Here is a 17,077-nt window from a genome sequence, read left to right as displayed (position 1 = left end):
AAGGGGTTCAAAGGGTTCAAAATTACACTGTTTGCACTGTAGCACTTCTTTGTCATATTTTTATATATATATATTTTGTCCTTCTATAACTAGATTTCAATTTTTAAAGAATATTGCATCAAACATATTGTCAGCAATATATAAACACTGATCAGATTTACTCAGAGAGTTAACCTGACAGATAATATGGTCTAAGGAGAAAAAACAAGCAATGACTGAATGGAAAAAGTGCTACCTGATATGTGCGTGTGAACCAGAGGCATAGGTGTAACATGACATATGTTAAATGATGTAATGGGAATGCACAAATGGCCATAAAATGACACATTTCCCTGATGTTATGTTTAAAAGGTTTGTCTGACACTTATTTGTAACTGAAACAGAATGCACTCATGGTTGTTGCTGTAATTAAACATTTTAACATTTCCTTTTTGATTTGAGAAACATTTATCAGCACAGTATTTAATTTACTGGAAATTATGCCGGGCTGGCAGTCTGCACATCAGTTACTTTTGTCAAACTGGTATTTCCAATAATAACTGTTCAATCTCAAGTTTCCCTTTTTCGTTACTAGGCAAATAACCTTCAGAACTGACTGACTGCTCACACCACATTTTAGCCAACAGGGACTGAGGAGACCAGTGAATAAGTGACATCTGCCATTCTCTTTGACATGTCCAGTCACTGGGTTTATTACACTGTGTGGTCAACAGGTGCTGTTTTTTTTTTTTTTTTTTTTTTTTTGCTGTACAAGTGGTACAGGTGGTTACTTTAGTCCACACATCACATGGTTAGAACAGTCAACGTGAGACCTGTCTGATGGCGAGATGATAAGAAGAAAAAGATCTGAAAAAATCACAGAAAAAACTTAATGCAGATGTTCTAAAAATGTTGTGATATAGAATGTTGTAATGTTACTTGTTCATTTACTACTAAACTACTGTTTGTGTAACTTAATTATAGCACTTCAAGTTACAGTAACAGTAAGCTTTTATATATCACACTTTATACTTTTATACCTTGGTTTGCATACAGTTTTATCAGCTAAGTGTCAAGACTGACATGTTAAATATGTAGCATTTGTCAATTCTGAATATTGGTTGAATCCATTTTATGTAGTCTGTAGTATTGTTATAAAAACAGAAACTATAAAACATTACAACTAAGACTAGTTTTTATTCTATCAGACACTAGAAACTACTAATTTCTACTCCTGAAAAAGAAACCTGGCTGCCTTAAAAATAATCATTAAAATTTATTCAACAAGATGTTTAGTTGAGCCAACTTTTATTTTCATGTTTGCACTAATAGATAACAATATTTGTTGTTGTTTTGGATTTGGGTTTGTGAAACTTGAAATATGTTGTTTTGCCAGTTTCACCTTTGTCAGCTTCCCTATTCATTCTAATTTTAAGGAACTCAGATATACTGTATGCGCAAACAACTCAAGTTTCTTAGTTTGCCTAACTTAACATTTTAATGCAGGCAGATTACAAATGATTTTAAGCTGAGACAGTTTGTTCATTTTTACAGTCAGTTCAATCCACTCCTCAGCCTCTACAAAGATTCTCAAAGTATCACTCTTAACGTATCACACAGTAACATAAAATCAGAAGAAGGAATAACAACAGTTTTCTGGCTGAGCGTCAAAGCAGAGTTCTCTTTCTGTCTCTCTCTGTCTTTGTCTGTCTGACTCTCTGTGTCCCACGAAACCTTCCTTCCCGCCAGACTCCCAGATTATGTGGAGCAGAGTGACAGCTGTACACCACAAGCCTCCTCCACCCCCTCCTACATGTTCCTCTACCTCCCTGTGTCGGCTTTGTTCGCCGAGGGGACAGACAACTGAGAGGGACAGCAGGCCACAGTCTGGGTGGGCCAGATCTACCACCATGGCATGCCTCCCTGCCTGCCTCCACATTGTTCACACCAGCGTTAGAGAGGGGGAATCTCCCTTTTTCCCCCTGACTTCTATTGTAGATGTCAGACACTGTGGCTGGAGCTGGCATGAGTCTTGACAAATCAAGAAATAATCAGAAAAAGACTTCTCAGGGTACCACAGACACGAGAAAGAGAGACAACGGTTTAACTTTTCTTAAAATAGAAAATGACAAGTTAAAGACCTATGAGAAAAACTGCTTCAACATAAAAGTCAAAATAGCAGCCCTGAGATGATTTTGGGCGTGATTAATGGCCTAATTTTTATGACACTCGTACAATATTAGACTGGCCATCAAATCCAATACGTACAGTCGCTGCCTGGCTCAGCTCACATTTCCATTAGCTTTTCAAACTGACAATCATCATAATTTCTGCTGGGATGAAAAGTTTTATAGGTGTTTCTAAACGTCCCTGTTGGCAGCTATTTAATAAATTGGCTTCAGTGTGATTGATGCTATACACTGACAAGGGCAGCCGGCGAATATTAAAGAAGTATGATAATGTTTTCCTGTTTCAGGAGCTGAATGAGACCAACTGGATGCCTTCTAGATGTACATTAAAAGCTGCTTGACTTATTTTATGCCATGGCCTTGGCATGTCAACTGGAATGCCTCCTGAAGAAGGATTTCTGACTTGGGTAGATGGAGGAACCTCACTGAACCTAACCTCAAAATCCAAATGGCTGCTCCACACATCATCAGAAGTGAAAACTGTAAATGAACACCTCTATCTAAACTGGTCGGACGTACAGTACTGTTCAAGTTCTATCTGTAGTAGAGGCTGACATTTTTTCCATGGGATTCCTGCAGGATGGGAGTCAGTGTCACTATTAGTCATAGGATTGAGGCTAAACAGGACAAAAGTTAACAGTAGTGTGAGGGAGTGGGAATCATAATAACAATAGGTCAGTTTTTTTTTATATAGAATAACATGTAATGTCGTGTGGATTGACAGGAATGAGATGGGATGGAAATCATTCGCCTGGATTTTTTTTTTCTTTTTTTTTTTTTACTATGTCATGGCATTGGGACAGGTTAGGAATATTTTTGTTGGGGATGGGACAGGACTGTAGTGAAAATCCACTCCTGTGTCACCCTCTAATCTGTAGATATGTTGCTATGATGTTTGTATATGCAAAATACTGCATAATGTATTGTTGTCAAGCAAAAAAAAACAACGTTATTTTACAAGTTGTTGTGTTGGAATGTGGTCAGCTTGGGTGTGACGTCATTCTCAGCTTTGACTGCTGAACTCTGAGGTAAATGGAACACACCATGTGATAAAAAGAAAAACATTTTTTTTGAAGCTGGTGAAAAGATGATGCTGAGAGATCTGTAAAAGCCACATATAGTTGCATCTTACTGTAAGTTAGCTAATGTTAGCAAAAGCTTTCCTAATTAGGTAGCTAACTTGATATTGAGTCTCATTCACAGGTCGTCAACTACTTAATGTTTTGAGAATGAGACTCAACAATCAACTATCTTACAACCTGTGATATGACAAAGTCTCCTGTCATGGCCTAGATTTTCTAAAGCCTGAAAACAGAGTCAAGAGGAGGAGCAGAAGTCTATTTTTTTCTCAGACCACTAAAGGTTATTATCGAACTTGTTCAGTAATGTCAAAAATATACTTCCTCTCCCAGCTTTGACTAAAAACCAGCAGTGCCAGAAAACTCAAAGCTGTAAAACTGTGAAATTCATTGGATGTAGGCAGAATGACTCAGTGACTTCAGCAAAACGTTGTCAAAACATACACAGCCTTGAGATTTCCCTGCGCCACCATCCTTGGGCAGCACATTCTTCACCAGCTCATATTTACACTGCAGCGCTGCCTGGCTGCACCATACATAGATGCAGTGGGATAGGAGGTCAGGTTGGAGATTTGATTGGAGAGGAAGGTCAATGTGAGGCTTTGACGTTCACCAGCATGATGCAAGGAAGAGCAACCTTCTAAGAATATCCTCGTCAAGTGACAAGCATCACCATTATTGCATTTCCTCATTAATCATCCTGTTGGTATAAATACTGCGGAGGTTCCAGTCAGCTATGCTCGGTATTTGAATACCTCTGTTTTTTTAAGTATGGTCTATTAAATCATGGACATGTCAAAAGTTGATGTAAATACAAGAATGTTAACTTTTCTTCTCTATTTTGATTCTTTAACGTCTTATGTATAGAAAGGGATTTTTCAAATAGTGAAAGCTATATCTTCCTCTCTTCACTCCAAAGTATTCATGTCAGGAATGCTGCATGATTATATATATTAATAACTCTTATCATTCCTTCCGGACAGCGGCAGCATGTGCTGTAAATCGACACATCACAGTGGCTCTATCACTGTTCCAATGCAGGACAGTGAAGTGATCTCCGCAGGATGTTACAAATCATAATTTGACAGCAAGAGAGAGCCATATCCTCTCTGGCCCTCATTTGCAGCACTTGGCAGGATGACACAGATGCTTGCAACACTTTGGATAAATGTAATAAGATAACAAACGTGGTTCTATGAATCTTTTGTCAAGCTACGTATATATAGAATGACAAATAAGGATGGATGAAAAGCAGACTTAACCAAAAAGGCAGGATATTTTCACAGTCATTATCCAATCTTGTACCATGACAACATGCACACATGTCAATTCATGTAGCCTGCCCAAAAGTTATAGTTATTTAAGCAAAATGGGACAAGGTTGAAGTTAGGTACAGCAGTGCTTTGAGCTGAATGTAAACATATTTATATATTGTATGTCAGCAGATGTGGGTGTGGGCAAAAGTGAACAAAATGTAGGCAGGCAGTGAGTAAAAGCAAAAGGTTTTTTTTCCTGGAAAAATTGGAAATGAGAATGCTTGTGTAGTATTTTTAACATCTAAATCAACTGATATTATAAGACCTACTCAGAAGGATTTTAAAAAAATAATGGGATGCCACTCGTCGAACACCGATGTGATGCTAGCAGTTAGCTAGTACGTACCATACCAATGCCAAATTGTGGACAATACATCTCTGAATATACAACGCAACAACTGACAGATATTATTTCCAATAACAAGATACTGAGGTTTGCATGTGCAGGTTTGCAAAACTGGACCCATGCAGGATTCTGAACTAAAGTACTGGAACTTAAAATTTGGACATGATGATGTCACTATATGGAAAGTCAATGGATAACTTCATGGTGATGCAAGATGAAAAGTAATTCTATCACCAAAATCAATACGTTTCACCCTCTGGTCACCAGGGATCTGCATAAAATCTAAAGGAAATCCATCCAAAACTTAAAAACAAACAAACAAAATTTTCAGTCTGGACCATAATAGTAGACTGAGACAATCTGACAGAACAACATTACCATCTATTCAGCCATGCTAAAGCACGGCTAAAAAGAAAAGGAGAAGGAAAGGAGTAACTCAGTGACAGATTGGCTAGGGGCAGGAACAGCTTTGCCATATGAGAGCAGATAAGAATAACTGCTGTAGCCATACATCATAACTCCCCTCCCTGCAGCCCTTCAAGCACCATAAATCAAGACTGAAGAAAAAGGACAAACAGGGAAAGAAAGAAAGAGAACTAGGTGAAACCATGGTTCATTGAAAGGGATATGGGGAAAACCCTGAAAGGAAAGAAAAGGGGAAGTAATGGAGAAGAGGTAAAAAGATGAACACACCAAAGAAAAAGAATAGTAATACCACAGAGGAGTCTTAGAGGAGGGGAAGGAGGGAGAGTGAGAACAGAGTGGGGTGTGGAGGTCTCAGCTTCTAGTCACAGGGGGCCCCGACTGTGGCACCATTAGACAGTAAATCTCCTGGTGACTGTTGACATGGGTGACATGTAAGATCCCAAAACACAGTTAGGAAGTCGGGGTGTAACATGGCCGTGTCAGTCAGTCAGCACGCAGTCCCCCACCGACTGTACTGAGGAAAATTCTCATAAGTCTAACGATAATGCAGACAAATATATACACATTCTTTCTTGCTCTCTTTCTATTCAATTTCCCTTTCCTGGTATCATTGCACCCTCTGGGGAAGTGCCCCTCCAAAGCAGGGACCCTCGCAGTGGAAGTCTCTAGGTTATCGGGATATCTGGGATTGGGTTGGATTTCTGCGGAGCTGGGAGTGGGGTGACGGGGGGCTTTGAAAGGGGATCCCCCTGGAGCCTTCCCTCTCACGTAGACACCTGTCTGATCGGGATACCACTTCACTTCCAGGCCCTGCTCTGTCTGTGGCCCTGGAGTCTGGAGTCTCCAAGGAAGTGCATTCCTCTCCCGGCTCTGAATGATCACATAACACTCAGTCCACTGGGGTCTATGATCCGTCTCCAGAGCTGGAAGATTATATTGTTGCTATCGGAAAAAGCACAGAGACTTAGTCTCTGTTCTTTCTTAATTCTCATCTGTTAATCAGTAGAGTTTGATTAGTACTGCTGTGAAATCTGAGGCTATCTGGTACATAAGATTGGCAAAGTAAAGCAGGGTTTCTGAAGACTAACACACTTCAAAGTCTAAAGATTTGACATGAATATATCACCCAAGTATTAATGCTTTGAAATTAATAGAAATTCAACACGTCAACACGTCTGACAGTAAGTAAAGGTTTCCTCTCTTTGTCTGTGGCTCACTGGATCCATGCCTGATGGACAAGGATATATGTGAGCTGTGTATCCACTTGTAAAAACAAGTATTTATTGCCTCACTATCCCACACTTTGAATGGCTGTAGGGAGCTTCTGACCCGGTCACTTGCATGCAGGTTATTGCTTTTCCACCAGAAATTCCCGGCAGATGGACAGAATGACCCAAGTTGAACTATGGTTTGTGTTTGAGGTCACTGCCACACCATGACAGGGCAGTTAGGTTTGTTTTCATAACTGTTTTATGAGAATTCATCAGCTATTCTAAATTATAAAGAGCATGGCCACTATAAAAAAAACTGTAATACAAAAAATAATTGTCTGAATGTAAGTATTCAACTGGGGAAGTTTCATGGTGATATCTATCAATTAAAATGTTTGAAACCTCCACTTCAGTAGCACTTACATATGCCAAAACTTTCAAAAAGTTTAATTGTTATATATATTCTGAAGTTTTTACATAGGGGTTTGTTCGTATATCACTCATAGCCTGATTTATATATTATTTTATTCCTAAAAATATGCTTAAAATGATTCTTTTTTATGGATGTTGACAGTATATAGCCAAAATTCCCTCTGTAAAAACCTTTGACTTTAGAATTTTGAACCTTGCTTTATCCAGTGTTCTGATTTCTGTTCTTGAAATGTATGCAAATTGGTGAACATTTAATTGGATAATGCATCATTTGCATGATTACACATAAGGGCCTTTGTGAATCATCATATCAAGTGTCACATGTATTCACTTCTGAAGAAACTATAAATTTAGATGCTGTTTAAAAGATGGACTTTACTTAATGTGTAGCGTTGTAAGTGCTTATCATCAGCACTGGGGAAAGATTTCACTCTGAAGATAAAGGTTGAACAAAATGCAATCAGTGATTTCTGTCTCAAATATTCTCAAATATTCCAGTGCACAATGGGAGTATATGTTTGATTTAATTCATATATGTAGTCGAACTCGACCCACATATCCGTGAGCAAACACCACATTCCACATTGCAGCTTCTTCAGGTTCATTTATTATTTTTTCTGCGTCTGTCGTGTGAATGATTTATGCACCTCCAACACATTTCTACAAAGACGCCAGTAAGCCAAAACGCCTGCTTGATGTGTCCTGACTTGATAGAGATGCTCCAACTTTCTCCTCCAAGTCTGGAATTTAACCGCTGACCAGCAGGTCCACACTGAGACCCTTGGTGTGAAACTAAATGTCCACTCCTGACCTCTTAGTAAGACACACTTCAGCTGTGCCTGGCCACACACACGCTTCTTCACACACAGCACTTTCATGTGTCTGATTAAGATCTTAGTGTATCTGCATATACATATAAACACATTTGTAGTATCATACATGTAACATTTGAGCCATATAAACAATATAAGACATGCAAAACTGCTATACTACTACTTGAGAATATGTAAATGATTTGGACTGTGTGTATTTGTGTGTGTGTGTGTGTGTATTCTTGACTTGTGAAGAAGCATGTAGTGGCAGGTAGCTTTTAAAGGCTGCTAAGACCCTTAAGCAGCTGCCCATATCAGTGCATCTGAGGAGTATTTCCTAAAACGAGGTCACACTCAAGCTGTCTTAAATGTAAGAACTCACTCAGCTAAATAGTTTTGAAAATGGTTTGTCAAGGAAGCAGAATGTTTCAGGTTGACTCAGGGTTAAACAGCTGTGAAGGAGGTTTCAGCCCATAAGATCGTTGTAGACAGTTCTCATTTAAGAAAAATGGTCTCTGTTTGGATCCAGCATTAATTTACTTCTCTGTCTCTGCCTTTCGTTGTCTAACTAAACTTCTGGAAGCACATTGCTGCCATGCCAAAAAAAGATATCAATATCACATTATAACATGAAAAGTTTTTCATTATAACAAGATGTTCTTCACATTATAACAAGATATTTTCAGGTTATAAATAGATATTTTCACATTATTTCAACATGCAAACTTATCACAAATCTTGTTATCGCATTTATCCTATTTATCTTGTTATAATGTGAAAAAATGTTTTACATTATAGCGTGATAACGTATTGTCACAATGAGCAATATTATGATGTTATAAAAACAAATTATCATGTTAAAATATAAATTATCAAGATATGACATAGGCTGAATAAATAATCAAAATTGTATTGGAATCACAAGATGGCAAATTGTAATTCTCACGTCACAGGAGGCTCCAAATTTGGCAAAATATGTATTAAACCACTATTTTGCCAGTCTATGAACTTAAAAAAAAAAAAACATCTTTGTTTGATGCAGATCCCTGCAAAAATCACCAACATAATATCTTTTTGAAAATGAGAATAATAATGTAAAAATGAACATTCCCTCTAATATTGCAAATCATATCACAATTGCAATATCAGTGAGAGTAATTACACATATTTATTTATTTATTTATTTTTATATTATAACAGTAAGTTACCAAGTTATGGCATGACATGATAATATAATGTTAAATGTTCATGATGTGATATGTTATATGTTGCAATAACGTAAACATGAAAAACATCATTGTTATAAAAATAAACTTTTCATGCAATGATGTCATACAGATCTGTTTTGCTTCTTCTAGCATGGCAAAAAATCAGTTAATTCACATTTTAAGCTTAAGCAGTGTGCTCACAGAGACCGGTTTCAGAGGTTAATCTTGGGTTCAAATCTCTAAAGACCCAGAGTTTTGCTTCCCACACAAGCAGCTCACCTGCTCAGATTTATAAGCAGATAGGCTGACCATCAGCATGCTTTCTACCTGCATGTCCCTACATGTCCAGGATAAAGCCACCTCCCCCCAGAAGTCACCTCTTCAACACTTCACATTAGTGATTCACCGGCTGGCTTATTTGGCTTTTATCTGTTATTTGATCTTTGCCAGGATGCGCCTGTGTATTTGTTTGTGTGTGTTTGTGCGTGCCTACGTATGTATATGTATGGCGGTGAGTGTGCAGGTGAGCATGTGCTAACCAGTTCATCTATGCCGTGGAATAATAAATGAGTGAGGTATTAATTACATGTTTGTTGGGGTGTGAGCTGTCTGTCTGTGGCCTTCACATGTGAACCGTGGTCATGCAGAAACACGGTTTTGTTTTATGTCCCAGCCTGCACCACTGCACCTGGTTCAGCTGACTTGGCTGGAAGCTTAAACAATGAATGAAAGCAAACACAAAAGCAACTGCTGAGCTAATTGAAGCCCTCGCACTCCCTTCCTGTGGCTTAAACCTCCATTTTAAGACAGAAACGCCAACCAGCTTTGCTTCAGGCAGCTTAATAGGTCACAAATGTAAGGTAAAGAAATAATAATAACAATACTGCTGAATAATAATGTCTGTGTTACCTATTTTAATCAATGCCAGAGCTACCAATACTCATTAAAATAAATGATCACCTACTACTTTCAGTCTGGGGAAAAACTTAATTACTGGAATCCAGTCCAGGCTAATGAGAGACTTCACTTTGCTGACGAAAAGACAGTAATTTGACAAAAAGACACATCCTCTCAGTCCTGCCTCCTCAATGGCCCTGGTGGTATTATCACCAACATGGCCCTCAATCCAACATAATTATAGACTAAACTTTCACTGCTGCATTGATTGCATTTCCAAATCTTGTTTTGTATTTTACAGCTGATACCAAAATAGCAAAGGCCACCTGTTGGATTTTATTGCTTTGCATTTTCTATATTTGTAATGCCATTCAAGTAAATCTACGCAAGAGTTAGAGCTGACAAGCTTTTATGGTGTATCGTCATGTCTGTACCATGAATGTGTGGTTCATTTAAGAGAATTCTTTAGGATAAACAGGATGAGGACGTGTTCACAGATAGACCACCAGATTGTCATGTTATATCTGTAGATATTAATAATATTCTACAAGCGAGGCTCATGTGACAGGGCACTATAAGGAAATATAATATTCAGAGTTACTGAAAACCAAAGCGTGTGGAGTCTCCGAGTAAGATGAGGATCTAACTTGAAATGTAAAGGACCCCTTTGGATGTTGATGGCTTGTAAAGAAAGCAGAATCTCTCCATTTGAATCCCACTGAATGCATTTAGTGAGCCTGTTACCAAGAAGAAAGTATAAACTGAAAAGCTCATCAAACATTCCTTTACACATCTCACAGTGTCACTTCAACACAAGATGAAAGGGGACATTTAAAAAGTCAAAGAAAAGTGCCCTGGGGGAAAGGATCCTATTGTTCCTTCACAATAAAGTTTAGCGCATGAGGTAACCCCACCTCTCTTTCACTTTTACCAACCCACAGTCAGTGTTTGGCTTGAGTGCCCTTTGACCCTTGTCCTTTAAAACTGGTACTCTTTCCAGTGGGGCGAAAAGAGACGGTCGCTCTATACTGGGTGTCAGTCATGGCCAACTGCCTTAAGTCTTTGTGATGCAAACACTTGGGAGATTGACAGAGGGCAGGAAGTTTCAATTTTAAGAAGCCATTAAAAGACAGACAAAGTCTGAAGACAGCCTTTGGGCTAGTGATTCCTCAGTAATGGGCCCCAGTTTGGTGTCAGTGCACACACAAGTATGAAATATTAAAGGATTCCTACCGTTGTCTTCAATTGTGAAATAGAAGATATCACTTGTGGCGTTGCTCCCATCCAGCAGCACGTAACAGATCTTCATGTCATCGATATCAGCTGTTGGTATGACATACATAGAGTGTTAGCTAAAAACATGAGGTAAAATAATTGACAACTGAAGCCAACTGAACTGAAGGTTTTAGTTACAGCCCAAAGGGTGCAATTAAAAGTGAATCGATCACAGGAGACAAGTGTTTTGAAGGATTTGATTGTTTTATACAAAGTCTAAATATTATATCAGTTACAAATATTTATATCTGAAATATATTTGTTTATTATTATGATGATTATCATTAGTTGCATTTTCATTTGTATTGTCAGAGTGAATAATGCTATAATGTTTTGTAGAAGTGAGAAAAACTACAGAGTCAGGTGGTAACTGACCTCTTTCATATCACACACAGTCATTTAATCCTGTGTTAAAATGAAATATTTTTAGTGCATTTCAAATTTTGAAGAGATTAAAGAGTGTAACATTAGCTTACCTTGAGTGAAGGTCTTGATGCTGTCATTTCCCAGGGCAGTGTTGATGATGAAGCCATGCAGGGGTGGCTCGGACACCGTGTATTTCAGGACTTTCTGGGCACTGTCGCGGTCCTCTGATTTAAGGGCCTTGCTGGTGATCATGAAGCCCAGGTGGCCTGTTGGGAGGACCTTCAGTGAGGCAGCAGCCTTGTTGACCACAATCTGGGGAACACCATTGTCCACAGTGTTGATGTGAATTGTCATCATCTGGGGCTTGCGTGTCTCATACACAGTGTCGGGAAAGACATAAAAATCAGTATGAGTGCCATCTGTGACAGTGAAGGAGAAGCTGTCTTCGTTGCTCTCAGTGCCATCGTGCTTATAGCTGATAAGGTTCTCGTTTAGGTCCTGCTTGGTAAAGGTCGTGATTGGTTTGGTGTTGTTGTAAAGCAGCTGTCCATGCACTGGCACCTGGGTGATTATGAATCGCAACAGGTTGTCTGGGGTGTCCCGATCCTCAGCTGTCAACTCAAATGGTGTGATGAGCTTGGTTTCTCCCTCATCCACAACCAGTTTGTTTACAGTCAAGACAGGTTTCTTATTGTCTACATCAGTGATGGACACTCTAAAGGTACGGAAGACAGGATTATAACCATCCGTCACTTCAAACTCAAAGCTGTCCATTTTCATCTCATCATCAGAGGTGTGGATGTAATAGATCTTGTTTCCAGCAAGCTGCAGTTGGGTGAAGGTAGAAATGGGAACACCTGGGTGGTCAGTGCTCTCTAAATGGCCTCTACTAGGCGCCCTTGTAATGCTAAAGGTGAGGTATTCATCAGGACTGTTAATGTCAGTGGTGCTGAGAAGGTCAGTGGTGAGAGTTACTCTCCCTCCTTCTTTTAGAGTCACACCCTTGTTGATAACATCTGGAAATACCATGTCGATGCTGCCGATGTTGATGTAAAAGTAACGGTCGATAAGGGGATTGATGCCATCTGTGACATCAAACTTCAGCAGGTCACGGATTCCCTCCTGGCCTGTGTGAACATACTGGATGAGCTGTTTGTCAATTTCGTCCTGTGTGAAGTTCATCCCAAGGGTGATATTTCCTAAAACATCACCAAACTTGCTGATACGCTGAAGGTAGCCTTGGCCAGGGCCATAGCGAACAACATATATCAGTTCTTTGTCTTCAGAATCAAGATCTGTCGCCTTCAAAACCCTGTTGCTGATGACCTTTGTCTCTCCGATCTCAACATCAAGCCCATCATTTATCGCCATCCGTGGGGTCTCATCATCAACAGGAATAACCATGATAAGAACTTTCTTTTCAACTTCATGTTTGCCATCTGAAAGCCTAATTTCAAAGCTGTCCTCTTTGGTCTCTGAGTCATCGTGTTCATAGACAATGTTTGATGCCTCTTTGATCTGTTCCAAGTTGAATCTTTCTACAGGGATGGTGCCAGTGCTCAGCTGCTGAACTATGGTGCCGTGTTTGGGGTTTTTGATGATCTCAAAATGCAGCTCATCTCCAGGGATGTCAGCATCGGCTGCATTCAGAATGGGCGTGTCGATGACCAGACTCATGCCCTCCATTACCACAAACTCACGGATGAAAATCTCAGGCTTCTCATCATTTGCTGGAATGATGACTATGGGGAAAAAGTGGCGCTCAGAGAAGTTAATACCATCTGAGCAGCGGAAAGTGAAACGATCCTCCACAGGTTCGACCCCTTTGTGAATGCTTTGGACGTAGTAGATATGACCAAGGGCAACATCTTTAATGCTGAAGGCAGTGATGGCTGTCCCAGCCCTGGACTTCTCAGAGCCTGTCGCTGGGGAGATGTTCTCCACATAACCTGATGTTGGTTGGACGATGATGGTGCACAGGATGTCATCATTGTCAGTGTCGATATCCTCGGCTTGGATGTGGTCCAGAGTAATGACATTCTTCTCCCCCTCCACTGCAACAAACTGCTCGCCAACACTGACGATAGGTGGAATGCTGTCAACAGGGAGGATGGTCACGTAAACTGTTACACCTTGGACCTTGTTGCCGCCAACAACCCACTGATCTGACAAATCAGACAGAGTAAGGTTGAAGGAGTCGTGTTCCTTGACAGGTCCGATTTCACCGGATGTGTGAGCGTACACCACAGCCCCATTGATGATGTCTTCCTGGGTGAATCTCTCAGCAGGAGCACCATGAACTAAGATTTCACCGAGCTTGGGAGACTCTTCAACAATGAATGTGAGCACAAGGTCATCTGTGTCTTCATCACGGCCCTGAATGACGTTACTTGTAATCTCTGTTGCTCCGTTCTCCAGTACGTCGATGGATGCTCCGAGCAGACCCTCTGGGAGCATGATCGTGGGGGTCTCATCATCAACGGGCTCAATTGTGATCTTAATGTTGATAGGAACCTCATGAAAACCGTCACTGACATCAAGCTTAATGACATCACTGAGGGATTCCTCTCCACCATGGATGTAAGTTAGGCGACCATTTGTGATATCTTCAAGTATAAATGTTTCCCTGTTTGATATCTCAATCCCCAAGTACTGCAGCTGCCCATATGCAGGAATCTGAGTCACGGTGAAAACAATATTGTCATCATCTGTATCTGTGTCTGTGGCGTACAGCTCTTTCTTAGTGATGACATATGAACTTCTTTCCATGACAGTGAACCCTGTATTGGTGATAAGTGGGGGTTTGTTGTCAACTGGCTGTAGGAAAATGGTGAATAGTCCATCTGCTGTGTTACCAGCAGTGTCTTCCACAATGAACGTGAACTGAGCCACTTTTGGAGTGATGCCCAGCTCCTGGTCTGGAGGCCTGTAAGCTACTTTGTGATGATTAACCTGGGCCTGTGTGAACTCTGTAATTACAGTGTCAGGGCTGTCAGTCAGGACAATTTCACCGAAGGGGACTGGATTGTTCTCATCGGTGTCAGTCGGGGTCTTAACGATGGTGTACTTCAGGTCCCTGTCATCTGAATCTAGATCGGTATAACACAAGAACTTCTTCTTGAAGTGCGTCAGCTCATATTCCTGAACTGTCATGTGAAGGGTGGTGCCTGGGAAAAGCTCTGGGGCAAGGTCATCAACCGGATGGATTTTGATGGTGAACATGTGCTCACCTGATTGATTAGGAGGGTCATTATCATCTTGGACCCGGAACACAAAGTGATCGATCACAGTGGTGGTGCTATGAGGACCGATGTGACGATAGAACAGCTTTCCATCGAGAATATCCTGCTGAAACCATTCAGTCACCACCTGCTCAAACATCTCATCTGTCTCGCTGAACTTCCAGAGAGACGGGTCAGAAGGAGGCTCCACTTGCCTTAGCAGGAGCTCCCCGACATTGGAATAAGGCGCCTCTAAGATAAACTTAATGGTTGAATCTTCTGAATCAATATCAGTGGCACTCAGGATGAAGGGAGAGATCTGCATGACCTCATTCTTGAATAGCACCAGGCCGGTGTTAGCATTGATAATAGGTGGCTCATCATCAGTGGGAGCAATAGTGATGGGGAACAAAAACTCCACTTCATTACTGCCATCAGTCATTCTAAAAATAATGTTGTCGCTATAGGTATCGCTGCCATCATGCTGGTACACCACAATGCCTGCGTCTAGATCGGCAGGTGTGAAAAACTTCCTGCGAGCGCCAAGAATGGTCAAGTCTCCATGCTTTAAGCCATCAACGACAGTTATTCTTACATCTTCCAGGTTATCCTCATCACTAATCTCTAAATTCTGGGAGCTGGACAGAGCTCTGGACTGCCCTTCAAACAATAGCTGGCCAGTATTTTTGGTCGCCACAGGGGCCAAGGTATTCATAGGCTTCACCACAATCATAAAAGCAAATGTATCCGACACAGCCCCATCAGTGTCTACAATTTCAAACTCTAGCTGGAAAATCCTCTCTACCTCTGAGTCCTCTGAGGGTGGCTTGTAAGCTATTTTGAGATCTTTGATGTCTCGCTGATAGAAAGAGGTGATAGGCAGGTTCCGATCATCTGTGCTGATGATATAGCCCTGCTCAGGGCTCAGCGGTGAGGTAATGTTGAAGATTAAATCATCTGGGTCAGTTTCAACATCTTCAGCAGCCAGCATGTCACTTGTTATAGCTGTCATCACAAACTGATCAACCTCCATCATCATCATGGCTACAAAGCTGGGCTTAGGAGCTGTATTCTCTGTGCCCTCTCTGATTCTCACCATCATTTGAAAATGCTCTTGCATTATGGTGTTGCCTTCGTTATCCTGCAGCTCTACCATCATTGGAATATAGTCTCTGTTTGGCGAGTTAGTTTTAGCTGTGTGCTTGTAGCGTATGCCCTGCTTCACAAACTCATCGCAATCAATCATTTGGCCATTTGAGGGGTTATTCACAAGAGTGCCATACCTGGGAAGACCTCCAGCGCCGGCCAGAGTAGTGATCTTACACTGTGTGACGCCTTCCTCAAAGGAAAACTCCAGAGCCTTTTTATCAATGGGGCTGCTGTCACCACTGAGCTTTTCAACATTAAGGGGCATATTCCTGGTCAGGATCTCAAGCTGCTGGAAAACCACCTCCACTTCCAACATGAAAGGGATGATAACTGTGTCTGTCTGGGAGTCATAACGAAGCTGCAGCTTCACGCGATCCTTGCTGGGGCTCCGAGATCCAAAATGAGTGTATTTTACTTCATCTGGTCCAAACGAGCATGGGAACTTTTTCGGGGTCAGCATCCCTGGTTTCTGGGCCAGTGGGTCATTGTCCAAAACTGTGATGTGGCAGCGGTCACCAGGCTGCACTTCTGTTACCAGGTCATTCACGGGGTCCAGAAACACAGACCTGCCAAAAGGCACCCTGATCCCATTGTTAGCGATGATGATGTTGTCTTCATTAGGTCCAGATCTGTGGTGATAGAGGTGAGCTGGGTCAAACGGCTCTGCGCCAACTGACGCAAAGCAGAAACTAAGAGAAAATGTCACAAACAGGCATCTCAAAAGTGCCCAAAGTGGGGAACTTTGCAGACAACCAGCCATATCCACTGCTAGTTGCCTCGCAATTTATTTCATAAGTCAGCAGTTGTCTGCAGATTTCTGTCCCAAGTGGGGAAAAAACAGAAAAAAAAGAAAAGTCTCTCTGATAGTTTGGGCCTTGGAGTGTGTCCTCTCTGTCTCCTCTCTGTTTCTATGTGGCCACACAGAGACACAAGTGTGGTGAATGCTGCAGGGCTGTGCAGGTAATAATGAAACAGTAGACAGTGACAGGCGGAGGCTCCTCCTTCTGTCAGTGCAGGGAGGGAGCCTCCTGCCCCCATGGCTAATTTAAGATAGACCATTGGACAAGACTGTGAAAGTGCTCCCTCAACCAACACCCACCCTTCTCCCCCTCTGTCACTGAAAGAAGTGGGGAATAAAATCCAGGGCAAAAACTAATCTAACCTAATTCAG

General features: G+C 41.1%; 1 protein-coding gene across 1 annotated transcript in view; it reads right to left on the bottom strand.

Annotated features, from left to right (window-relative positions):
* The window catches only part of frem3 (Fras1 related extracellular matrix 3), a 39,297-nt gene extending 22,469 nt beyond the window's left edge, over window positions 1-16,828 (bottom strand). Inside the window, exons 1-2 of the mRNA XM_084715148.1 lie at window positions 11,647-16,828; window positions 11,129-11,218 (exon numbers count right to left, since the gene is read on the bottom strand). Coding sequence (XP_084571274.1) covers window positions 11,129-11,218; window positions 11,647-16,666 — 5,110 coding nt within the window. The 5' untranslated portion in view covers window positions 16,667-16,828. The remainder of the gene's footprint in view (window positions 1-11,128; window positions 11,219-11,646) is intronic.
* Window positions 16,829-17,077: the final 249 nt, after the last annotated feature.

This window comes from Lutjanus erythropterus, chromosome 3 (genome assembly GCF_056507025.1).
Source record: "Lutjanus erythropterus isolate fLutEry1 chromosome 3, fLutEry1.hap2, whole genome shotgun sequence".
Classification (NCBI taxonomy): Eukaryota; Metazoa; Chordata; class Actinopteri; order Lutjaniformes; family Lutjanidae; genus Lutjanus; species Lutjanus erythropterus.
The sequence above is the reverse complement of the archived record's forward strand: the minus strand, read 5'-3'. Positions and strand labels throughout refer to the sequence as shown.